Source organism: Cnephaeus nilssonii, assembly GCF_951640355.1.
Source record: "Cnephaeus nilssonii genome assembly, chromosome: 11".
Classification (NCBI taxonomy): Eukaryota; Metazoa; Chordata; class Mammalia; order Chiroptera; family Vespertilionidae; genus Cnephaeus; species Cnephaeus nilssonii.
The window spans coordinates 21811048-21837929 of NC_137082.1; the positions used below are offsets into that span (position 1 = coordinate 21811048).

The following is a 26882-nucleotide window of genomic DNA, read 5'->3' on the forward strand; positions in this document are numbered from 1 at the left end:
CCTCTGCATTTGAAGATTCTATAGAGCAGTAGTGTGTCTTAGAAAATAGCCTCCTTAATGAACCAAATAAACCGAAGATCAAAAATAGACCCAGAGACATAGAAGCATCGAACAGACCATCAAACTTCAAAGGGAAGGTGGGGGGAGGGGTAAGAGATCAACCAAAGGACTTGTATTCATGCATATAAGCATAACCTCAGAGGGAAGGCAGAAGTGGGTGGATGGGAAGAGATCAATCAATGAACTTGTATGCATCTAAAAATGCATAACTCGTGGACACAGATAATGGGGTGGTGAGGGCCGGGGGCGGGGGAGGGAGGCAGCAGGCTAGAAGAGGTTAATGGGGGAAAAAGGAGGACCTATGTAATACTTTCAACAATAAAGATTTTTTTAAAAAAGAAAATAACCTCCTTGTTAACTGAGGTACATAGTTTTTGAGCTACTATTCAGATGACAAATACTAAACATTTTACATTCCTATCTTGTGTCAATCAAGATGTGTTTATACACACTAAGTTTAAAGAGAGAGAGAGAAAGCCTTGGCTGAGTGGCTCAGTTGATTGGAGCATCATCCTGTACACCAAAAGACTGTGTGTTCGATTCCCATTTAGGGCATATACCAAAGCTGCTAGTTCAATCCCCGTTCGGGGCACATTCAGAAGGAAACCTGTCGATGCTTCTCTCTCTCCCACTTCCTCTCTCTCTAAAATCAATTTTAAGACAAACAAACAAACATATCCTTCGATGAGGATTAAAAAAACAGAAGAGAGTGATAAAGTGCTAAAACCTTCCCATAATGCCATTAATACCTACAGTTGTCTACCTTTAAAATGAGAAGTTGTTTCTGAACTGTGTAATTACTGGGTTTTCGAGACTCCTGATAGTTACCACAGTCAGTGTATTAAAGCCAGCTCTCCCGAGCAGATGTCCTAGGTCATTGACAGCAGTGAAAGGAGAAATGTGTGGAGAAAATCCTCCTTCCCTTTCCGTTTCTGCTAACTGTAATGAACACCGAAGTTCATAGAGGGTGTCGCCTCCAAACATCGCGCCAATAAAAACTCCATCTGGTTTTAAAACATAATGAATCTGTAATAAATACAAGACAACAAAACTTTTCAAAATGTTATATATAAAAATGGTAAAGAATAAATATATGGTGTCTAAATCAATATCTTGTGATTACATCCTTATTTTGTCAAATTAATGATCAGATAATTTAATAAATAACACCTAAGGCAACAACTATCAGAAAGGCATTATACTTAACATTGTTGTAAAGATAGACAATACATGTATTAATAGTATTAGTATCTGTAAAATGTTATATGTTTTCAAATTTTTTACTAATAGAAAACTTATTTTTATATTCAGAAAAATAACGAAAGAAAAAATATAGTGTGGAAGATTGCAAAAGTCACAATTCCTCTGTGTCTGTGTCCTCTGAAATGCCATTCTGTAACAGCTCCCATCAAGAGATGGAGTCTATTTCCCCACTCCTTGAATCAGGCTGGCCTCTAACTTGCTTTGCCCAAAGCAAGGCAATTGACAGTGCGTCAGTGTCAAACTGAGGTCTCAAATGGCCTTGCACGCTTCTATCTGCTCTCTTGGAGTCCCCTGTGGCTACCGTATGGTGAACAAGCTAGCCTGGTGAAAGATGAGGGACATGAGGAGCAGAGATAAGCCAGGCATCCCAGCTGAAGCCATTCTTGACCAGCAAGATCCAAGACAATCTAGTCGCGGATCACAGCCACATGGGTGAGCCACATCAGAACCAGAAGATGTTCCTAAGTCCAGCCCAAATTCCCAACCCACAAAAATCATAACCTATATAAATTGTTGTTTTAAATCACTAAGCTGGGGTGGCTAGATAAGCAGAAAAAGCTAATTTATAAAGAAACCATTATGACTCACAACATTAACCTGTAAACACATTAGCTTTCCTTCAGGAGAAGTAACTAACTTTCTTTCTAGCTTGAGAACAAAAACACTTTAATTGGTAACTTAAGCAAAGTAGTGGCTAGAAGGAATTCCAGAATCACCAATGTTTACTCATGACCCTCTTAGACCTACAATCTGTAACTAGCTTTAACTGGCTATTCTCTACAATGAGGAACATCACAGGAAAGGATGGATTCTGAAGTGAACCAGGACCCAAATCACAGCAGGCTCTTCTAATCAGAGTATCCATTTTGAATTTATATTAAAAACTAGAGGCCCGGTGCACAAAATTTGTGCACGTGGGGGTGTGTCCCTCAGCCCAGCCTGCACCCTCTCCAATATGGGACTCCTCAAGGGATATCTGACTGCCCGTTAGGATCGGGCCTAAACGGGCAGTTGGATATCCCTCTCACAATCCAGGACTGCTGGCTCCCAACTGCTCACCTGCCTGCCTTCCTGATTGCCCTTAACCACTTCTGCCTGCCAGCCTGAACACCCCCTAACCATTCCCCTGCCAGCCTGATTGATGCCTAACTGCTCCCCTGCCAGCCTGATTGCTCCTAACTGCCCTCCCCTGCAAGTCTGGTCACCCCTAACTGCCCTCTCCTGCAGGCCTGGTCCCCCCCAAATGCTCTCCCCTGCAGGCCCGGGTCCCACCCAACTGCCCTTCCCTGCAGGCCTGGTCGCCCCTAACTGTCCTCCCCTGCAGGCTTGATCGCCCCCAACTGCCCTCCCTTGCAGGCCTAGTCCCTCCTAACTGCCCTCCCCTGCTGGCCATCTTGTGGTGGCCATCTTATGTCCACATGGGGGCAGCCATCTTGTGTGTTGGAGTGATGGTCAATTTGCACATTATTCTTTTATTAGATAGGAGGATTAGATAGGATAGAGGCCTGGTGCATGGGTGGGGGCTGGCTGGTTTGCCCTGAAGGGTGTCCCAGATCAGGGTGGGGGTTCCCTTGGGGCATGGGGCGGCCTGGGCAAGGGGCCTGTGGTGGTTTGCAGGCTGGCCACGCCCCCCGGCAACCCAAACGGAGGCCCTGGTATCTGGGATTTATTTATCTTCTATAACTGAAACTTTGTAGCCTTGAGCGGAGCCAAGCCTCCTGCTCACTCTGTGGCTGCAGCCATCTTGGTTGGGTTAATTTGCATGCTTGCTCCTGATTGGCTGGTGGGCATGGCTTGTGGGTGTAGCAGAGTGATGGTTAATTTGCATATTACTCTTTTATTATATAGGATATTATTTAATTATATATTTTATATTACAAAATATAAAAACATATTATAAAACATGAAGCATTTACAAAACACTACTAGTATATAAGCAAACTGCAAAATCCTTGGTTTCTTCCCTTTTGCCCTTTTAGAGTTATTTCCTTCTCTAATCACCAGACTCCAACATAGCAAGTATCTAATATTTAGTCCTCAGCTTCTTCAGCTTCTCTCTACCTCAGAGGGCTTATCAATTCCTATGGATTTCACAAGGATTATTTTCCAAAACTTATGTTTAGCTTGTACATCTTCTTAGAACTCTAAATTCATCTTCAACTTACTGTACCATGAACATTAGGTCTCCTGGCAAACTCACTCCCCAGAACATCCAATACATATTGGTTCTTAAACCAACTCCCCTTTACAATTGCCACAATTCTGTTAATTATCATTTTCTATTCCCTTTAACTGATCACTGTCATTTTTCCCTCTACTTTTACTAATTATTCTCCCAGGTATCCAGACTCAAAACTTTAACTCCTCCCTCTCTTTGATCTTCAGATCTAACCAGCCACTAAACCATGAATTCTTCCTTTGCAGAGTCCTAAATTCTTCTCTCTTCCTTTTCACTCCTATCATTCCCACCTAGGTTTAGTTTATCTCATGCCTGGAACACTGAAACAATCTCACTTCAATTGAACCAACCTCTGGCATCAGCTTTCTAATCATCAAAAGGAAGACATCTTGCACAGTTATTTAACACATACAAAAGAACACAGTGATTGGCAAATGGTATGTGCTTCACATATGGTAGTTGTTATTCTGCCATCCAGTTGTTTAATCATGTCACCTTCCTCTTCAAAATTCTCCAGTGACTCTGAACTGCTTAAAGAATAAACTCCAAATTCCTTATTCTGTCACCCAAGTCCTCCCAAATCTGGTCCCAGTATACTCATCTCCAAGCACTATGCTAATCCTCCAAAGAGGCTTCCTCTTGGTCCTTTCATGCTCCTGGCTCTTGTACCTCACACCTATCTTGATTCTGCCTTTCTGGAATGTCTTCCCACTCCAAACCTAACCTACCCTCCAAGGCCCTGTTCAAGTAATTCCTTCCTCTTGTAGCTTTCTTGGCAGAACCAAGCCAGAGTGATCTGCCTTTTACCTACCACTCAGCTATACGCTGATAAATACTAGCCAATCAACATCTACTGAGAACTCTCTAAGTATAGGCATGAGGGAGATACAAATATAAATAAATAAGTTAGTACTCACAAAAAATTTATAGGCAATTAAGGAGAAAAAAAAAACCCAATTAGAAAAAGTCTTGTAATATCAATATTACCTTGTACAAGTTATCAGAATCTTCATAAATATTTAAATATCTCCATACTAGATTTTTTGAATTGGCAGGGTGGGGGGGAATCACCCAATGTATTTAATATGTCAAAGGGCACCAAGCATATCCAGCCCACAGAATATAATAAATACTTAACTGATTTGTTTCAATTTCCAATTGTCAGATGTATAAAGTGAAAAACATCTATAAGTTTCCATGTGAAAACAGAAACATCTATAAGTTTCTAATAATAAATAGAATAACACATGCTATTGGAATCAACATTAAATTTCTTACCTGTTCAAGTGCTCGAGGAAGGTCATTCACCCAGTGCAAACTAAAGAATGAAAACACGTATTTGTTCTAGCTTAATTCATATAATGAATTAGTATAAGTATCACTAATATAAGGACAAACCATAAAAAAGGAGTTAATTTTAAGTTTAAAATTGCATATCAAAATTCACTGACTGATTTTATACAGGTTTTTAAAAATATGCCCAGGGAAAAACTTTCCTTCTGTCACACTAGAAAATGTGATCGCATTTCACTTTGTCGATATGATTTTATGTGCAATTATTCTTCGCTGAATAAAGTAAAAGTAAATTTTTCAAATAAGACATACAAATGGCCAACTGGTATATGAAAAGATGCTCAACAACACTAATCATTAGGGAAATGAATATCATTTGAGTTACCAACATCTTATATCCATTAGCATAGCTATTATGAAAAAAACAAGAGACAACAAATGCTGGCAAAAATGTGAAGTAAAGGGAACCCTTGTACACTATTGGTGGGAATGTAAATTGGTACAGCCACCATGTAATAGTATAGAGGTTCCTCAAACAAATTAAAAATTGAACTACCGCCGAAACCGGTTTGGCTCAGTGGATAGAGTGTCAGCCTGCGGACTGAAAGGTCCCAGGTTTGATTCTGGTCAAGGGCACGTACATTGGTTGCGGGCACATCCCCAGTGGGAGGTGTGCAGGAGGCAGCTGATCAATGTTTCTCTCTGACACATCGATGTTTCTAGCTTTCTATCCCTGTCCCTTCCTCTCTATAAAAAATCAATAAAATATATTTTTAAAAAAATTGAACTACCATATAACTCAAAGAAATTCTAGGTATATATCTGAAGGAAATGAAAACACTTTTTATTTCAAAGAGATACCTGCACGTCCATGTTCAGTGCAGCATTATTTACAACAATCAAGATGTGGAAACAACATAAGTGTCTTGCAGAAAAAAGGTTCCCCACCTCTGCCTTAGATCAAGCCTCTGTAATGTTTTCCATTTCATGACAGATTCTGAATACTTTTCAAAATTTGTTCAGCAATAGAATCTGAATACTTTTCTAAGTTTGCTCAGCACCCCTCGATAAACAGGGAAGAAGTTACAAACTCACTGAAGAAAACAGCAGAGGTGCCCAGCCAGTGTGGCTCAGTACTTGAGTGTGGACCTATGAACCAGGAAGTCAGGGCACATGCCCAGGTTGCGGGCTTGAGCCCCAGTAGGGGGCATGCAGAAGGTGGCAGATCAATGATTCTCTCTCATCATTGATGTTTCTATCTCTCTCCTTTCCTCTCTGAAATCAATAAACATATATTTAAAATAAAAGGAAGGGAGGGAGGGAGGGAGGGAGGGAGGGAGGGAGGGAGGGAGGGAGGGAGGGAGGGAGGGAGGGAGAAAAGGAAACAGCAAAGATAACCAACTCTCCCAGTTTGCCTGGGACTGAGGAGTGTTCAGGGACACAGGCTTTCTAGTTGCTAACACTGGCAAAGTAATGAGCAAACCGTGATGACTGTCCACCCTATCAAAAGGGTTGTACTGAGCATGTTGAATCTTTGAAAGAAAATCTGACTATAATAATAAAGCAGGAGAAATAAGGTACCACATAGAATATTTTATTTTCTCTATTAGACAGTAAGTTCTTTAAGGACAGGATCCCTGTCTGAATTCATTTTGGTATTCCCCCAAAGCATCTAGCTCACTGACTTGCATATTATAATCTACTAGAGGCCTGGTGCACGAAATGTGTGCACGGGTAGGGTCCCTAGGCCTGGCCAGCAATCAGGGTCGTTTGGGGCCTTCTGGCTGCCGGCCAGGGCTTTCCTTCATTCTGCACCGCCCTCTGGTGGTCAGCGCATGTCATAGCAAGCGATCGAACTCTCAGTCTCAGGATCGAACTCCCAAGGGGACACTATGCATATCAGCCTTTTATATATATAGATTCGATAAATATTTATAATTTATGTTTGTGTAATAAGTGTGGAAGGACATGGTAGAAAGAACAAAGGGGAAAAAGTAATCCTGAGGACTATATTTCTATGTAGAAAAAGAATTAAAATAGAAGGAAATGCTAGCTTTTCCTTATTTACCAGAATCTATATATATAAAAGCCTAAGTGACTGTCTGACTCTTTGACCAGTAGCTATGACACGCAATGATCACCAGGGGGCGGTGCGTCACCCAAGAACCACTTTCGGCCCAATCCCCACAGGCCAGGCAGAGGTATCCCACCTGTGCACAAATCCATGCACCGGGCCTCTAGTGAGTTTATGAAAGTTGAGGTACTATATCATATTATCTCCACTAGGGAGCCAATATCCACAATCCTTTATCAGAGAAATCATACAGTTTATAAACAAAGAAAACCAGGTTTGTGATTTTAAGAATTTACTCCCTTATCTATTTTATTTATAACATCTATTTTTTAAAAGTACAAGTGGATTACCAACCTTAAACTGCTAACCACAAGGTCAAATGTATTTTCTCTGAAAGGAAGGAATTCTTCATCAGCTAAAACAGTGACAGTAGGAATTTCCGTTTCTAAGGTATTTTTCTAATGGTTAAAAAATAGAAGTTCAAAAACACATTTATAAAATCTCAATTATTAACACAATCACTGTTTGTTAAACCTAAGACATGTTATATTTCTTAGCAGTTTCTAGCCCTTCTGGGGGAAAACAAGGAAGCCACAAAGAAGGCACTCAAAAAATATTTCTTAAATTACACTTAAGACTAGTCAAAAAACTGGTTAGCTGGTTGGCAAAACATAAATAGGACACTTATCTCACACCGAAACAAATCTCAGAAAGCTAAAAGTTTAAGTGGAATAACTGAAGTACTAAATATTGGTGAATATTTTCTTTGATGAAAATGCATAAGCAAACACGACTCAAAAGGCAGAAACTATAAAGGAAAAGATTGATATATTTGATGATAAACTAATCAAAAACTTCTAAAAAGCAATAAATAGTGTAAACAACACACTTGGGAAAATATTTTTGAAATATATAATGAAAGATTAATATCCCTAAAAAATAAGCGAGAATAAAAACCACTTAGAATAAAAACATGTCAAGGGTAAAGTAGATAAAGGGAAGGTACAGACACACCACAAAATTATAAAATTCACAAATTAAAAAATACTAATAGCCAAATAACAGTAGCCAAAAGACATCAACAGTGATTTGGTTGTATTAGTCATCAAAGAAATGCAAATAATGTCTTTGTCTATCAGATTGACAAAGACAAAACAATTGGACCAATGTTGCCAAAAAGGAGGAAAAAGGAGTACTGTCATTTAATATGGTTATTCAATCTTCCTAAGGTCTATCTGGAATCCATAAATTCTATTACTAGGAATTTATTGCCAGTGAGAAATAAATAAAACACACAAGGTTGCTTTATATGATTATGTTCATCACAGTGTTGGTTATTAAGAAACTAGAAATATAACTGTACTATACAATACAAATTTAGCTAAATAAACCATGAAATATTCATATATTGGAATACTATATATCCAATTTAAAAGACAGTGTGTGTATGTCATTCACTGATATAAAAGAATGATAGTCTTTGAAAACATAGCATGTTAGCATAACTGTTTGTATAAAACCGTATATTGGGGACAGTTAAACATCTACAAAGGTGGAGACCAAATGTCACTGGCAGATGTCTCTGAGTGATGGAACTAGGGTGATTTTTTTCCTTTTTGCCCTTATAGGTCCTGTATTATTTAGTTCTTTTTTGTGTTATTATTTATAATCAGAAAAAAATAGTTATTTTCATCTCAAAGGAAATAAAAATAAAGAAACAAAAAACTAAAAATCAAACCAAGAGACCAAAAACCAATAGTGTATTAAAAAGCTACTTACCAAAGCATTTTCTGCTATGTCCGCTTGGAAAAATTTTCCAACAGTTTCCTGCAATAAAATAATTAAAGCTGATCCAATGTTACAAAAACAAACAAAAATCCAGTAACAATAAAACAAATGTTGAAATTTCTAAAGGAGAATGTGATAGTTACAGATTAATTTTCAGCTTTGTAAGGATATTTTTCTGCATAAAAGCATTATGGTACAAATACCTTAATAACACTTATTAAGTTACAAAGATCTATAATAATAAAAGCGTAATATGCTAATGAGACCGAACAGCCAAATGACCTTCCGGACGTCATTCCGGATGAAGCCGCAGCGGCAGGGGCCAAGGCAGAGGTGGTAGGGGCAATCAGGCAGGCGGGAGAGTGGATAGGGGCGATCAGGCAGGCAGGCAAGCGGTTAGGGGCAATCAGGCAGGCAGGCGAGCAGTTAGGGGTGATCAGGCAGGCAGGCGAGCAGTTAGGGGCATTAGGCAGGCAGGCAGAGTGGTTAGGGGCGATCAGGCAGGCGGGAGAGTGGATAGGGGCGATCAGGCAGGCAGGCAAGTGGTTAGGGGCGATCAGGCAAGCAGTTAGGGGTGATCAGGCAGGCAGGCGAGCAGTTAGGGGCATTAGGCAGGCAGGCAGAGTGGTTAGGGGCGATCAGGCTGGCAGGCAGAGGAGATTAGAGGCAATCAGGCAGGCAGGCAAGCAGTTAGGGGCATTAGGCAGGCAGGTAGAGTGGTTAGGGGCGATCAGGCAGGCAGGCAAGCAGTTAGGGGTTATCAGGCAGGCAGGCAGAAGGGTTAGGGGAGATCAGGCAGGCAGGCAGAGGGGTTAGGGGTGAACAGGCAGGCAGGCAGGTGAGCGGTTAAGAGCCAGCAGTGCCAGATTGCGAGAGGAATGTCCGACTGCCGGTTTAGGCCTGATCATGCATGATCAGGCCTAAACCGGCAGTCGGACATCCTCCGAGGGGTCCCAGATTGCAAGAGGGTGCAGGCTGGGCTGAGGGACAACCCCCCCATGCAAGAATCTCATGCACTGGGCCTCTAGTTTAACCCTACCAGACCGCTGTACCGATTTTTCGGTAATTTCCGAATCTGCCGCTATACCGCTGTACCTAATTTTCGGTACTTTGCCTAGTACGTGAAAAAAATGCGTCACAAACTAAAAATAACCAACCACTCATGGTCAAACCTCATGGTTAGGCATTGCAAATGTCTGCCCCCATGTGTTTGAATTGACTTTGTGTGATTTGACATGAAAAAATTCTGAAAATTCACAATGAATCTATGTCAAGAAAGTGTAACATGTTTAGTTTGGCAGGATAGAAAGCCCATCACATTTATTTCGAACTACCACGATCCAGCCCAAAATGTAGTAATAAACAGAAGAAATAAAGATGGCAGTGTGCAAGAAATACAGATGCCACAGCTGGTGAAGGACTATAATAAATATATGGGTGGCTGTGACAAAAATAACCAGATGACCCGCCTTCACCAGTCTCATAGTCATTACCGCTGGCCCCGGCGGCTTTTCATAAAATGTTTTATGTGGGCCAGTTATAATTCTTATATCTTGTATGCTTCAAAGCAGCAAGCTGCTTCAAAAAAGCCAATTTATTTCACCAGATATATTCAGAAACTGTGCCGGAACTTATTGGTGGATACAGGACATCAGCCCACCACCACGCACAAAAGGAACCCTGCCCTCAACGGATGACCCCAGGCAATCATTTTCCAGAGATTCCCCCGGGGACATCGTCTAATCATATCTGTGTTGTGTGCATGGAAAAGTACTCCAGGTACAACAAGCAAAATCCTGGAGTGTCTTACAAAGACAATCCATGCAAGAAGGTAAAGAGCAACATCTGGTGCTCACTTTGCAAGAAGTACCTCTGTGTGAAACAAGGCTCATCCTGCTGGGTGGATTGGCACACAAAGGTGGAATATTGGCGCTAGATGAAAGATAGACCTATTTTCTACAATGTCTCCAAGTTCCATCTTATTCTAACCACTTGTTTGCATGTAACTAACATTTTTCTATGTCATGTTGATTTTTTCTCTTTAATGCTCAGAAGCCCAGGTATAGGAGACAGTTAGGTTCAGGGCCTCAGGTCTGGTAGGGTTAACTATAAGTACCCAACCTTATACTTAATATATTTAACTATATTTAATTAAATAAAGAACACAGGTGTAAATAATCAACATCTTTAATTTACTCCACTGGGTTAGGCATATATATTGACTTTTCCAAAGCATAGTATGCCCTGAGCTAGTCCCCACTCTTGTGCCACAAAAGGCTTGCACTGGTTTTCCAGCCTTTTAGTTGTTCATTCAGAGCTTACAGAGTAAAGAAAGACTTAAGCACAGATACTGAGGGGGAAGGAGGAAGGGAGTAAGTGGCTTTCTTTTCCCTGTTTCACTTATCCTCCCTTCCTTCAAAGAGGAAAGGATACCATATTTCTTTCCAATTAACACCTTCATGTTCTCTTTTCTCTTGGATCCAGCTCCCTCCATCACTATCTCTACCAATCTTCAATCTCTATCTTCTTGAAACAGCAGATGCCTCCCAATCTTGAAAAATCTCCTTTAACCACCTTCAAGTTGTTTTGTTTGTAATCTACAATCCCACTTCTTACTAATGTCTTTCTCCTCAATTTCCACTTTCACTGCTCTATGAAGACTATTTCACTAACAGCCTAAGCACCAACTACAGTCTGTCTGCTCTCAGTCCTACTTCACTTTACCTGTTAATGGTCTCCTAGAAACATCACTGCTTTCTACTCTTGTTCCCCTCCTCTGCTAGTTATGTCGATCCTTCCCACTTCACCCACATCCATTTCTTAAAGAACTTCCCTGGAAAAAAAATTAAAAAAATAAAGAACTTCCCTTCCCACAACTTGGAAAGGTCAGCCTACAGTTACCTGGCCATCTGAGGACAACTGGTATGCAGGTGAATGTTTAACTCTTAAGCTCTCCAAAAAGGGGGCCCTGAGTTTGTCAATTTCCATGGTGTAACTACTCCAATAGAGGATTTAATGCTACCAACATGATGGAGCTAAATGTGGAATTGGGAAGAGATGTTACACAATAGGCTCCAATACACTAATGCCAGGGGTGAAAATTAGGCCAACCAGACTATCTACCCCTGTCTTTCACTCAAAAATGTAAACTAAGAGACTTGGAGTCAGGGTAGAAGTCCCCAGAGTTGGAACAGCATGTAGACTTGGGGTGGAAGCAGTGGAGTGCTGGTAAATATTTAATAACTGGCTGTTGGTTGGGGACTGCTTGGTAGCATTTGCCAACTTCCATGGTGCAAATACTCCCACAATGGCTGATTTCAAACTATCAGAGTTGGGAAGAGATGCTAACAATCAGCTCTCATGAGCAAGTGTGAGCTAACTCCAACACACCATTGGGTGTAAGTTACCCACATCAGGACCACCTGCACTGATGAACACCAGGGATAGAAGAGGTCAAAGTGGGGGAATGGGAGGCATATGTAATACTTTCAACAATAAAGATTTTTAAACAATATTTTAAAAAGAGGAATCAATGAATAAGTCTTTTAACCTGAGCAACTAGAAGAATTGATTTGGCATGCCCACCATATCTAATCAGTCATCAAGTTTTGTGGATTCTACTAGGTCTCTCTAATACACCCCTTCCTTCATATCTTGCAGCCTCCATACAGGTGGCAGGTCTTTAACTCTCCTGTCTGCACTGCCTTTAACACAGCCCTCTAACTGGTCTATTTCTTATCATTTCCTTCTTCAATCCTTCTTGCATACTATCCTAAAATTAATCTTCCTTAAACATCACTACATCACACCCTATAGTATTCTACCTCTGTGCCTTTCCTCTGTCTATGCCTTTACTTCCAATGCCTATGAAACACTAGTTCAGTTTCTTTTAATTCCCAGATCAGATTCTGTACCCTTTTAGAGGTCTCTGACCACATGAACCTTACTGATTTTTTCTTTCCCTTAACTCCTGATGCAGTTTAATAACTGTACCATTTCTGTGGCATTTACTACTATCAACAACAGTGGAGCCTCACACATATCTCTACCTGTGTCCTGACCCAAGTGTATGTTTTTTTCTACTGTAAGAAGATTTTATATAAAAATCCTACTTTAATCTGTATCCATCGGTGGCTTATATATAGGGATTAAACCAATAAATAAATGTCTTTATGGTTGAATTAGAAAATGCAAAATAAAATGGTATAAACATTAATAAAGGATACTTATCACACTAAAATTAATATTTTTCCTAGGTAAAATATTAGCTTAATCACATTCTTTAAATGAATGTCAATCGGATTTTATTGTGAATTATTAAAAACATTTGCACAAAGTAGAAATAAAGAGCAACATATCTTATATACACTTAAAAAGCTATCATTAGGAACACTGTATAAAATAGATTCAAAGTAAAAAAAAAAAACAATTTTAAGGAAAAATACTTAAGAGGGGACACAACACAACCATTAGTTCAACCACTTAAAAAAATTAGCAATTCTGATATAATCCAAATATAACTGATTAAGAAATTCTTTCCTTAAAACCAGCCAACTTTATTCCTCAAAGTAAATTAAATAATAAATATACCTTATTCAAATTTTGTGCTATGTAACCTCTTCCACAACCGACATCCAAAGCAAGGGGAAAATCTCTAAAAAAACAGACAAAGAAGTTATGTTTTATCTGTAATAATATAGTCCATAAAATAATTATTAAGATCTAATTTTGCTTATAATTCACTAAGAACTAATTTGTAAGTGAGTGGAACTTTCAAAAAGTTTTATCATCTCTCTTTTCTGCCTTGCAAGCTATAAGTACCAGAAAACATAGCAGACAGAGAAAGTCTATCTGGTCCAGCCATTCATAGGATCTCACAGTCAACCGGCTTTCCATATGGTTGCTCCATGACATGGATTCAAAGAATAGATTTAGTGAGTGTATTTTAATTTGATAATATATGCAGATAAAGAGTAAAAAGAAGTTAATGTAGATTAACATGAGCCCAGCTGGTGTTGCTCAGTGGTTAAACATCGACCTATGAACCAGGACAGGAAGTCACAGTTCGATTCCCAAGTCGTGGGCTCGATCCCCAGTATGGGCTGCACAGCAGGCAGCCGATCAATGATTCTCTCTTATCATTAACTAGAGGCCTGGTGCACGAAATTCGTGCACTCAGTGGGGGATCCCTCACCTGGCCTGCGCCCTCTCACAGTTCGGGAGCCCTCAGAGGATGTCCGACTGATGGCTTAGGCCTGCTCCCCATGGGGTGCGGGCCTAAGCCAGCAGTCGGACATCCTTAGCGCTGCCGTGGAGGCTGGAGAGGCTTCCACCACCGCCACTGTGCTCACCAGCCATGAGCCTGGCTTCTGGCTGAGCGGTACTCCCCCTGTGGCAGTGGTTCTCAACCTTTTTAATGTCGTGACCCTTTAATACAGTTCCTCATGTTGTGGTGACCCCCAACCATAAAATTATTTTCGTTGCTACTTCATAACTGTAATTTTGCTACTGTTATAAATCGTAATGTAAATATCTGTGTTTTCCAGATTGCGAGAGGAATGTCCGACTGCCATAGGGATCAGGCTTAAACCAGCAGTCAGACATCCCCTGAGGGGTCTCAGATTGGAGAGGGTGCAGGCTGGGCTGAGGGACATGCCCCTGTCCCCCGCCCGCCCTGCACTGGGCCTCTAGTCAATGATAAGAATCATTGATCAGCTGCCCCCTGCACCGCCCCCTACTGGAGATGGAGCCCGCAACCCAGGCATGTGCCCTGATTGGGAATCGAACCATGATCTTCTAGTTCATAGGTCGAGGCTCAACCACTGAGCTACGCCAGCTGGCTGCAGTCAATTCTTTATCTCCATTTTTGGAGCTATTTTTCCATTACTGGCTTTCGGCTAAATCAAGTGGATCAGTCATTCAGGCTCAGAGGGAAGCTAAACCTTTTGCTTCCCATTCATTCTTTCTTTAAGCAACAATGAAGAACACTTGCTCTTCCACACATGAAAAAGAAGAGACTTAGAGAGGGATTAAAATCACTAATCCTAGCAATAAATTTGTCCAGATTCTGTCATTCCAGATATCAAACCCTCATCATTTAATCTCTCAAGTCTCCAGTCAAAGTTGATTGTATTTTGTTATGTATTCATCATCACCTACCTGACTATGTCATATACACGGTCCGCAATCCGACTTCCAACCTGAAGGATTGAAGAGACAATGATGTATACAAGTTAAGATGAGTAGGTTTAACAGAGAAGTAACCCTCTTTTTCTAGTATTTAACAATCCATAGGTTATTTATATTTCAACATGTTTGTAAGTACCTTATCCTCATTTCAATGTGACCATAGCAACTTTCTTTTCAAATTCTAAATAGGAACATAAGAAATAAAAATACCCCAGGAAACAAATTGAGGCAAATTACTTCAGAATTCAAGTTAAAGAAAATCAAGACTAAACATATTCTACATATTCTATATTCTGTGTGTGTGTGTATGTGTGCCATATAAATGTATACAGCCTTTATATTTCATATGCTATAAGAGCACAAGAATGAAAATCAACAGGAACATAATAGAAACATTAATTACCCACTGATATTAGCATATTGTATATAAAAGTGAAAAAGTATTTAATTAGCTGGGATGTATTCAGATCAATATGTAAACTTAATCACTCAATTAAAAACTCTATCATTTGATGACTACTAACAAATTCTGTAGAACTCCTAAATGAGTAAACAACTTCCCCGTGCAATATTTGCCAATTAGCAAAAGTCAGCCAATTCTGAAGAAACTGCAATTCCCAATCCTTCCCCATCCCCACCCTAATTTAAAAGAGGTCATAAAAAAGGTGCCTCCTTTTGCTGGGCTAGCTCCATCTGGCAGGAATGAATGCAGCAGCCTAGTATTCCCCACATTCTACTCATTCCCTCATAAACACCCCAGAGTTTCTAGTAGGACCTGAAAGTTTAGAACATATGTGTATCTGTTTGGGGGGGTAGGAGTGGAGAAGGGAGGAGGTACAGCAGAAGTCTTTTCCCAGAGTCCACTTTGGACATTATGCTCAATATGAATACCTTGTATTTATTATAAAAAGAACTATCATATACTTTGTTTCATTTATTCTAGTCCTGTACATTGGCCAGGCCTCAGTCTAATTGTAATCCAGGAGCTTTTCATGGAGAAGACTGGCTAGGAATGTCAATCTTCTAAGTACATGTCATCATGAACTCTGACAAGATAATCAATTATCAGATCAGGCCAGGGCTTGCACAGAGCTCTGACCAAAGTAGGAGCTCTGTGTTTGTTACTTGACTTCTATTTTGCTCGACCCCTAAAGAAACAACTACATAGGCTTCAGCTTTGTACTGTCTACTCAGAGAGTAGAAAACCCTCAGTCTCTAGTCTACCTGGGCTGAGAAGAGGAGGTCTCTCAAACCAGCACAGAAAAACGAGAGATCTTCATGTATTTTAATTTGATCTTCCCAAAACAAAAGTCAGATCCTACCACTCCACTGCTAAAATCCAACTGCCTCACATTCCTCTACAGCAGTGCTGGCCAATAGAAAAACAGTAAGAGCCACAGGTGTAGTTTAAATTTTCCTAGTAGCCACTTTACATGAAAAGAAACAGGAGAAATTGACTTATAACATATTTATTTAACCCAATATATCAAAAATATAATTTCAACATAGAATCAATATAAAAAGTTATTAGTGAAATATTTTACATCGTTTTCCATAAGTCACTGAAATCCAGTGCATTTTTATGAACTAGCCATATTTGCAGTGCTCAGTAGCCACATGTGGCCAGAGATTACCATATTAAATGGGGAGCTGAGATAGAGAAGAAAACCCAAAGTGCTTACCCCTTTTGGCTCTTATAACCTGCCCTCCTCTCCCACACTCTCACTAGAGGCCTCAACAAGGTCCTTTCAGCCTCAGGGGCTCTGCATTTGTCTTTCCCTTTGCCTGCAAGGCCTTCCTCCTCAGATCTCAGGGAGGATTATTACTATTAAAGAGTTTTAGTTTTCTTTTTTTAAAAAATATATTTTTATTGATTTCAGAGAAGGGGGGGATAGAGAGATAGAAACATCAATGATGAGAATCATTGATTGGCTGCCTCCTGCACGCCCCCTACTGGGGACCGGACCGAGCCCGCAATCCGGGCATGTGCCCTTGACCGAAATCGAACCTGGGACCCTTCTGTCCGCAAGCCAACGCTTTATCCATTGAGCCAAACCAGCTAGGCTCAGGGTGCTTCATCAGATCGTCTGCCATGTCGATGGCCTTCCCTGACCATCGCAGTCACTATACCACTTCACTTTATTATCTCACCTTACTTCTTAGTGAAATATGGTAGCAACTATACTTAGGTAAAAACTGCTGTTTAAATTTTAACCCTGCTATTCTGGCTTCTGCACTCACTTACTTGCTTAAACAATAGGGTAGTTACCTCAGCTCCAGATTGAGACCTGGAAACTCACAAAGGTTATTTTCCTGTGCCTGTGGACCAGAACCACAGGAGATTGATTCCCACTGACTCAGTGGCTCCAGGAGTTGACTACCTTTAGAGATTATTAACCCTGCTCAGTCCTGCTTTTGTACAATCTGCTTTCGCAAGATAGATCAACACTCCAATGTATTTAGAATTTAGAACAAAGGGAAATTCTTGTGATTTAGACCTTTAAAAGGACTGCCTACACCTAGGATGGCCCGGTCGTGAGTGTGGCCACCTGCGTGTGGTGCCCTCGCGGCTGTCCTGGCCAGTTCAATAAATCCTTGCCTGCTTTTTTAATCAATTAGCAGCCTCCGGTGGTCTTATTTTTGACTCCAGGGTTCGACCCCACAACACTTAGCTGACATGAATGTTTTGTTCACTGTCTGTCTCCCCTCGCACAAGAATGAAATCTACTGAGGGCAGCGGTCTACTTTGCCCTGGACATATCTATAATTCAAGCAATATGAATGAATGAATGAATGAATGAATGAATGAATGTGCACCTTACAAATATCTGATGAATGAATGAATGTGCACCTTACAAATATCTGAGCCCCGCCCTTCCGTGATTAGAATAGACCCCCAGAAAGGCAGGGCGCTGCTCAAGGTCACGCGGCGAGACGCGGTCAGTCGGGACCCGGCCAGAGCTCCGGACCTAAGCCAAGGCTCGGCGCTGCCCACCTCCGCCCCGCCCCGCGGACTCACCTCCTCCTTCAGGTACTCAAACTTCATAGGCTCGGGCTGCCGGGCCGCCCAGTTCTTCTGTTTCCTTTTCAAATCCCGATCGAAGATATTTAGGGCTCTAGGCGAGGCGCTGCTCGGGGCAGAGACGCCAGAGGCGACCTTTCGGACACCAAGGTTATTCCCCGGGACCCCCGCCACCGAAGGTCGCCGCCACCGGAGCCAGAACCGGGTCAGCGGCAGCATCTCCCTGAAGGGTGCCATTTGCTGGCGCGCCTGCCGCGCGCGCATGCGCCGCCGCAGCTTTGGCGACTACTCCAGAGCTCTTCGCGAGGGAAAACGGAGGTAGTTTGGCCCAGGTCGCCTGCCATTACGGCGGAGCGTCACGCAGAGGATTGTGGGTGCGGTCCCACGTGAGGCTCAGCGAAGGCTCCTAGGAGGTGAGTCGGGTAGGGTCTTACCTGGAAGGTGGAGGGGACAGGACTAGTCTGTGGCAGGAATCGTGAGGGATGCTCCCTTCTTCCTTGCTTTCCAGCCTCATTTTTTCAGACTTCCTGGGTCCTTCTCAGGTCCTGTTGAGGGACCTCAGTCCAGTAGCCGCGTCCTGAGGTTTGGGAGCTGGGAAGGAGACCCTGGTTCCGGGCCACCCTGGTGTTCCCCGCGTTAGAGGGTGGGTGTATCAGGGGAGGGTGGACCACTGAGATGAGGGTCCGTCGGAGGTGAGGTCAGGCCGCCTTCTCCTCTCTGAATATCGGAGGTTTGCCCAATGCTTTCCTTCTAAGCGTGTATATGCATTACCTCTGGTAGTTGGATGAGATGGTACCTACGTCGTAAGGCTGTTCAAAGGGATAAATGCTTTAATACATCTAAAATTCGTAGAATACTACCTGGCACGCTGTTATTAATACTACTTTTAAGTGTGCACGAGGGTTATTGAAACCTATGACTTTTCTTGGCCTATAAATGTTGTTTAAAATTTTTAGGGTAAAAAATACAGCTTTATCATCAAGCTTTGCTTTTTTGGAACAAAGCACCATATCCTGTTTGGTTAGTTACTTTTTGCTCTTAATAACCAATGACTTTTGAGTCTTTACAAAACCTCAAATCTAGAGATACTAAACCATTAGTGACTATTTTTAAGAAACAGTGCTAATTACAAACACACGTATTCTAATATGTTAGGGGGCGGAGCGGAATCAGCCCATTTGGGCCTTGGTTACTTCTAGAATAAGAAGTTATAGAAAGACATGATATTTATTTATTTATTTTTAATTTTTTTAAAAATCTATTTTATTGATTTTTTTACAGAGAGGAAGGGAGAGGGATAGAGAGTTAGAAACATCGATGAGAGAGAAACATCCATCAGCTGCCTCCTGCATACCTCCTACTGGGGATGAGCCTGCAACCAAGGTACATGCCCTTGACCGGAATCGAACCTGGGACCCTTCAGTCCGCAGGCCAACGCTCTAGCCACTGAGCCAAACAGGTCAGGGCAAGACATGATATTTATTAACTAGAGTGAGACTGTCTGGTTCTTGAAGGATGGTCGGATCTAAACAGGGAGCTTTGTGAGCTAAACCTGACTTGATTTTGGTCTGTTTTGTTATGAGACTAGCCTTGTAGAACTAAAGGCTGTTTGACATAACATGAGGTAAGGACTGACAGAGTAAGTGGGACCAGAATGTGAAGAAAAAAATGAGACCAGTTGAAGCTTGGGAATCTTAATTACATTAGCTTTTAACTTGTAATGCATACCGTTATACAAACAGAAATAAAGAAATTCTAAGTGAGTACAGTTGGTTAGTAAGCATTTGCCCCAGAATTCTGCTTGCTTTTGCCTTAAATTTATTTTTTTTAAGTACTCTGTAATTGAAAGAGGATATTCTGATAGTTTTTGGTTTTCTGCATGTGACTCAGAATAAGTTTCTAAATGAAATTGGACTTTTTACTTTTATTTGCATTTAACTTAGATTATATTGTGAATTAATTTTTTTTTTCCTGAAACATCTCATTTAATTATATTATTAAGCCTTCATTATTGTAACATTTGTTTTATTTTTCAGTGTTTGGTTTCTTCAAGCATTTGTCCAGTCAGATATTTAAAAATGTCATCCAAACAAGAGATAATGAGTGACCAGCGGTTTAAGCAGGTTACAAAGGACCCAAGATTTTGGGAAATGCCAGAAAAGGATCGAAAAGTCAAAATTGATAAGAGATTTCGAGCAATGTTTCATGACAAAAAGTTCAAGTTGAATTATGCTGTGGATAAAAGAGGACGCCCCATCACCCACAGCACTACAGAGGACTTGAAACGTTTTTACGATCTTTCAGATTCTGATTCAGATCTCTCAGATGAAGATAACAAAGCATTAAACCAAAAGAAAATAAAGAAGAAAAAACCCCAGAAAAATGAAATTGAATCAAATCTAGTTGAGAAAAAGAAAGAAACCAAGAAAATTAACCAAAAGGATTCTGGAAATAAAAATGATTTGGATAACTCTGACAAAATTCAGAAAATGAAAAACTCATGCAAATATCAGAAGGTAGATTCAAAACTAAGTCCCAAGAAAGATAGTGAAGAATTTATACCAAAAAGTACAAAAGGGGGAAAAAGTAATGTTCAACATAATACAGACTTGTGTCCCAAAGGAAGACTAAGGACAGTAGACTCGGGCACTTCTGAAATTGTGAAATCTCCCAAGATCAAGTATTCTGAGACAAGAAGAGAAATGCAGTCAGGTTTGTTGGAATAAATTAAGGATTCTTTGGTATTACATTATTTATATTTATTCTAATCTTTTTTAAATGTAAGCATATTTAATAAGTATATTTATAGTATAATGGGGTTTATCAAGTGCTTATTTAAAAGTATAAAGGTACGAAAGAAAAAAAAACATCTAATCATTATTAATATTTGATTTAGTACTATAATGGCTAGAAGAGATATAAAAAATTGAGTCCTGAGGTTAAACAATAGATTGGATTTGTGGTGAGTGCTAGTTAGAGCTGTATTCTCTAATCAGATAAAGTGTTATTATGTTCTCATCAAATGATAAGAGTTGTGCCTGAAGAAGATAATAGAGTTGGGTACTCATTCATTTCTTCATTCAACTACTGTAAGTGATTAGTATTTAGCAGATAGACCATGAGTAAGACATGGTTCCCCTCTCAGGGATACTGTTAGCTTATATAATGTCTGTGAAAATTAGAAAAAGGTATGCCCTTCTGAACACACAGAACTCACAGTTTGGTGAGGGACAACATATTTAAGTGAAGCAACAGATTCTCTTAACATGAGTAGACATAGCTTTTCTGCACAGTGCGTTGCTTAGTGTGTGGAGTTTGCCTTGATTTCAGCCTATCTTGCCCTTTTGCAGATCCTCTATTGCAAAAGACAGCTCTCTAAACTATGCTGGAGCCCTGGTCGAAAGCAGCACTTTCCAGTCACCCCAATAAATTTAATAAACATTTTTTTTAAAGTAGCACTGTCCGATAGAAATATCTAATTTTGAATGTCCTAGTGAACATGTTAAAAAGTAAAAAACAGATGAAATTAATTATGTTAATATATTTAACCCAGTATATAAAACATCATTTCAGTGTGTAATCAATATAAAAAATTGAGCCAGGCTGGTGTGGTTCAGTGGTTGAGTGTCAACCTGGAACCAAAAGGTCATGGTTCGATTCCTGGGCAGGGCACATGCGCACGTTGTGAGTTCGATTCCCAGTAGGGGCATACAGGAGGCAGCCGATTGATGTATCTATCTCATTGATATTTCTGTCTCCTTCTCCCTTACCTCTGAAATCAATAAAAATATATATATATTTTTAAATGGTAACATTAATCATTAGGGGATCGATTAATAAGTAAGTTATGGTACATCCAAGTGTGATTATGATATATGCAGTTTTAAAAATAGGCTACAAAATAGCATAAATGGTATGATTAGCTACTTAAAAATAAATTAGTGGATATATCATAGAAAACAAATTTAGGGAGTTATGTACCAAAATAACCATCCAATTATCTCTGAATGAAAAATTACTAGTCATCTTTTCTTTCTTTAACTGTATTTCCTTAATTTTTTTGTAATGAGCAATTTTATAATTAGGTGGAAAATGATAAAACTTTTTTTTAAAGAACTGGGTAAGTAGTGTTTACAATCGCTACTAGAGCAGTACCATTTAAGAATAGAGGCAATCCCACATTATCTAGCATAAGGCTTTGTAGGTGGTGGGCTCTGAGCAAAAATTGAATACTCCAAATATATCTGACATTGTCAAAAATATTAAAATACCATATCTCTTTAAATCTCCCATGTATCATTCCAAAAGTGTGATATGTAGTATTACTATCATGTGAAAAGATGTCATATGTGAGATATGCAAAACTTTTTTTATGTTAATAGTTACATATTTACTTCAGCATCTTAGGAAAAAATGTAACCACCACATTTCAGGGATTTTATTTAGAACAAAGCTAATACTTAAAATTTAATTTTAAAATATTCAATTTAATGAAAAATATTGGTGATATGCAAAAACCATGAAAATGGTATGAAATGGCTAATGCTTGATAAATATTGCAATAGTTGTTAGTCATAGGCCCCCCACATGTTATTTTTGAGCATGTTGATTAAAAGAGAATTCTGATGCTTATCTTACAGTAAAATTCTTTCACCATTATGATGGTGTCTTTCTAATCCTATATACAGAGCTTATAATACTGCCTTCTTTTTATTCTTTCATATCTACTGCCTAATTATTTTTATTACTCCCACTCTTTTTTGGTACTAAAATAAAAGCCTATTTCCTACTTTTCCTCTTTAAAAAATCCTTTCCACTTAGTTTCAGATCAAATGGCAACTTTGTGAAGCCTTCCTTATTATAAATACCTCTCTGCAGGCAAATTTAGATGTGTCTCTCTCTGTGGTGCTTTAGAATATAGCTTCATAAATCACCAAACAATTTCTTTTTGTTTATGAACTCATCAAAAGCATTGGATCACCTTACAAATCATCTCTCTTTTCCCTTTCCCTAGCTCAATGCTTTATACATAGTAAATACTTAATAAGTATTTGGTCAATGAATGACTATTATAAGACTGCTAGTGGCCCAATGCACGAATGAAGATTCATGCAAGAACGGGCCTTAGTTCCCCTGGCTTCGGGCACCGCCTTCGCTCTGGCGGAGCCGCCTTTCTGCCTTCCCACGCTGCCCAGAGGATCCGAGCGGCTGGGGTGGTGTGGAACGCCTGTATTGTCGCCATGGCGACTACACAAGTGTCCCGCCCCATCCCTGGTCGCTCAGCGCCTGTGTATGCAAATTAACCCGCCATCTTTGTTGGGTTAATTTGCATACTCCTGGTTGGCTGGTGGGCATCGCATAGGTACGGTCAATTAGCATGTTACTCTTTTATTAGGTAGATAGGACCACCCTGGCCTGGTAGCTCAGTTGGTTGGAGTGTCATCCCGTACACCAAAAGGTTGCAGGTTCAATTCCTGGTCAGGTCACATACCTAGGTTGTAGGTTCAATCCCTAGGGTATGGAAGGCAACCAATCAACATTTCTCTCTCATATTGATGTCTCTCTCTCTCTCTAAAATTAAATATATATATATATATATATATATATATATATATATACACATATATATATATATATATATATATATATATATATTTATATACATACACATACACATACAGGCAGTACTCGGGTTACGTCAGAAATCCGTTCCTATGGCGCGATGTAACACGATTTTCGCCATAGAGCCCACCTACATAAGCACCTACATCACTCACATGGAGCACATACATAGCACTAATGAAGTGAAACAGTAAAAATAATTTAAAAGGAAGATAACAATTTCTGACCTTTACTTGTGGTAAATAAATAATAAAAAAACATAAAGCACATATGTACATACATCAAAATGACGGAACTTTTTTTTTTTATAAATACTGTAAATGGGAGATGGCGACGTAACCACGAAATGACGTAAGTCAAGTTCGACGTAACCCGAGGACTGCTTGTATATGGTATGTGTGTGACACACACACACACACACACACACACACACACACACACACACACGTATATCCATCCTCGAGTGAGGATTTAAAAAAAGAAATTATAGGACCAAGAGCTAAGTTCCAGTTTCATTCCTAGTCTTAAACTAAGTTCCAACATAAAGATTAACAAAATGTATAAGATTTATCTATATATACACACACAGTAGATAGAAGCACATGATTGTTTTAGAAATAGAAAATGAGCCCTTTCAGAATTGTGAGAGATGAAAATAACTAATTTAACCCTTTGCACTCGCTTGCTTTTTTCTCGATTCCTTTATTCTAATGCTAACCGTGTCGAGTCACACTCGACATCCGAGTGCAAAAGGTTAAGTGAAATCAATCTTTCACTCTTCATAATTACTAAGTTTGTTACAAAGTACAAGATTTAGCAGAAAAGTTAAAATTATTATTTCACTCATTTCAGAGGTGATGTTAGTCACATCACAACTCCTGTTATCACTACACATGAATGAGTCAAAAATTTTATTTAGTCTACAGCTACAAGCCAGCAGTCTTCTTGCTATGTCTTCTTAGATGACTCAAAGGTACTTGTAATTCAACATATCCAAAAGTTAACTCATAATCTGCCTCTACCAAACAAATTGGTTCTTTTCCAACATTGGAAAAGTAGATCTGCAAGCCAAAAAGCTAGGACTGCAAGCCAAAAAGCTAGGACTCATCTTTGACACTTCCAAAACTACTAAACCCGTCACTGATCACTATTAGTTTTACTTCTTAATTGACTCTGAAGTCAGAAGTGATTCTCTTCTGTACATTTCTGCTGCCACCAACTTAGTGCTATCTTCATTTCTTGCCATGAGTACTAACTACACTTGTCTATTCACATATACTTTGGACTCCCTCCAGTCAGTTTTCTATAGCGTAGCCAAGGTGATCTTTTCAATATGCAAATCTCATGTCTTTCTTTCTGAAAACATGTGGCTTCTCATTACTTTACAACAAAGTCCAAACCTTCTACATGGTTTTTGGATAGTGGTAACACTGTAGTTTAATTATTGCTTGGCTCCTAGCTATCTGCAATCTAGACATGCTTCCCAGCTTCTTTCTATTAGTGGATTTTTCCATATACTTTTCTTGGCCGTTTGGAACATATCCCTAATCTATTTGTCAAGTCCTTTTACTTAATCCCTCTTCATCCTTCAAGTAGCAACTCATAACATTATATAACATTCCTACTTGGTACCTATCCTAGTTGTAATTATATTTTTTAGTGTGTAGTTTAAAATTTTTATTTATTGATTGATTGATTGGTTGATTTTAGAGAGAGAAAAACACCAATTTGTTGTTCCACTTAGTTATGCATTTATTGGTTGTTTCTTGTGTGGTGCCCTGACCAGGGGTTGAGCCTGCAACCTTAGTGTATTGGGACAGTGCTCTAATCAATTGAGCTACCCAGCCAGGGCCTAAATGTGTATTGATATGATTGATTTTATTTGATCAGTATCTGTCCATCTATCTTCTTCACTCAACTGGAAGTTCATTGAGGGCATTGATTGCTTCTCTTTTGCCAATGATTCCATATTAAGCACCTACCACATAGCAGGCACTTCATAAATATTGAATGAATCTATGAATCTACTTATATCGCCTGGTATATACAGGGTGTCCCCAAAAAATAAGTACACGCCTTAATAGCTGATAGCTCAATTTTGAAAATGAAATTTATTTTAATAAACACTGCCTTTGTAATTATTCAAAGTATATGTATACATTTTTTAAAGAAAAATGTCATATTCTTATTAGCATCAGAAATATACAAAGTCCTTGGGAGTTGCCTTAAACATGACCTATATGAAGTAAACTATAACACTGGATAAATTTGAAAAACCTTAATTTTGAGATATCATATTATCTATATACTAGAGGCCCAGTGCACGAAATTCGTTCACGGGGTGTGAGGGATGTCCCTCAGCCCGACCTATACCCTCTCCAATCTGGGACCCCTCGAAGGATGTCCTACTGCTGGTTTACAGGGATCGGGCCTAAACCGGCAGTCGGACATCCCTCTTGCAATCCGGGACTGCTGGCTCCTAACTGCTCACCTGATTGCCCCTAACCACTCTGACTGCCAGCCTGCTCGCCCCCAAATGCCCCCCCCGCCAGCCTGATCACCCCCAACTGCCCCCTGTGTCAGTGTGCTCGCCCCCAACTGCCTCCCCTGCCAAGCTGCTCACCCCCAACTGCCCTCCTGCTGGCCTGCTCACTCCAAACTCCCCTCCTCCTCCCCCCCCCTGCTGTCCTGATCACCTCCAACTGAACCCCACTGACGGAGTGAAGGACTGAGGGCTGTTTTCAGGCTGGCCACACCCCCTTCAGGGTGGGGGTCCCCACTGGGGTGCCTGGCCAGCCTGGGTGAGGGCTAATGGCTGTTTGCAGGCTGGCCAAGCCCCCCAGCGGGGACCCTCACCCCATGGGAGTGTGGCCAGCCTGGGTGAGGAGCTGAGGGCTGTTTTCAGGCTGGCCATGCCCCCCCCCCGGCAATCCAGGCTCCCAGCCCCTCCTTTTTTTCTTTTCTTTCTATTTTTTCAGCGCCTCTTTGAGTGGAGGCCAGGGCCGGCTGGAAACAGGTATCTGGGATTTATTTATCTTCTACAATTGAAACTTTGTAGCCTTGAGCGGAGGCCAGAGCCGGCCAGGGCGGGCGGGAAGCTTGGCTTCCTCCATTGCTGGGGGCAACCCAAGCCTCCTGCTTGCTCCAGCTCCGTGACCGCCGCCATCTTGGTTGAGCTAATTTGCATACTCGCTCCTAATTGGCTGTGGGTGTAGCAGAATGATGGTTAATTTGCATGTTTCTCTTTTATTAGCGTAGATATATATAAAAGCCCAGCGACCTGAACGGTGGAACAACCAGAACGACTGGTGGCTATAATGCGCACTGCGGCAGCCAACTGGCCTGATCCAGGCCCTAACTGGCCCGGCCCCTATTGGCCCCCAACACCCCTA

At 40.4% G+C, this 26882-nt stretch overlaps 2 protein-coding genes across 10 annotated transcripts in view; one reads left to right on the plus strand and one right to left on the minus strand.

The window, feature by feature from the left end:
- The window catches only part of NDUFAF5 (NADH:ubiquinone oxidoreductase complex assembly factor 5), a 32942-nt gene extending 14698 nt beyond the window's left edge, over positions 1-18244 (minus strand). For 4 of the 7 annotated variants that reach the window (XR_013814159.1, XR_013814160.1, XR_013814161.1 and 1 more), the window contains exons 1-7: positions 17866-18244; positions 14817-14857; positions 13248-13311; positions 8649-8696; positions 7224-7327; positions 4781-4820; positions 889-1086 (exon numbers count right to left, since the gene is read on the minus strand). Coding sequence is in view for 4 of the 7 variants with exons in the window: in XM_079783751.1 (XP_079639877.1) it covers positions 889-1086; positions 4781-4820; positions 7224-7327; positions 8649-8696; positions 13248-13311; positions 14817-14857; positions 17866-18132 (762 nt within the window). In the remaining 3 variants the exon portion in view is untranslated. Of the gene's footprint in view, positions 1-888; positions 1087-4780; positions 4821-7223; positions 7328-8648; positions 8697-13247; positions 13312-14816; positions 14858-17865 lie in introns of those variants that run through there. The other 3 variants (XM_079783754.1, XM_079783753.1, XM_079783752.1) reach the window with 3 other exon arrangements.
- Positions 18157-26882, plus strand: part of ESF1 (ESF1 nucleolar pre-rRNA processing protein homolog) — a 68253-nt gene continuing 59527 nt past the window's right edge. Inside the window, exons 1-2 of one of the 3 annotated variants that reach the window (XM_079783744.1) lie at positions 18157-18281; positions 19905-20580. In XM_079783744.1, coding sequence (XP_079639870.1) covers positions 19947-20580 — 634 coding nt within the window. In that variant the 5' untranslated portion in view covers positions 18157-18281; positions 19905-19946. Of the gene's footprint in view, positions 18282-19166; positions 19328-19904; positions 20581-26882 lie in introns of those variants that run through there. The other 2 variants (XM_079783743.1, XM_079783745.1) reach the window with 2 other exon arrangements.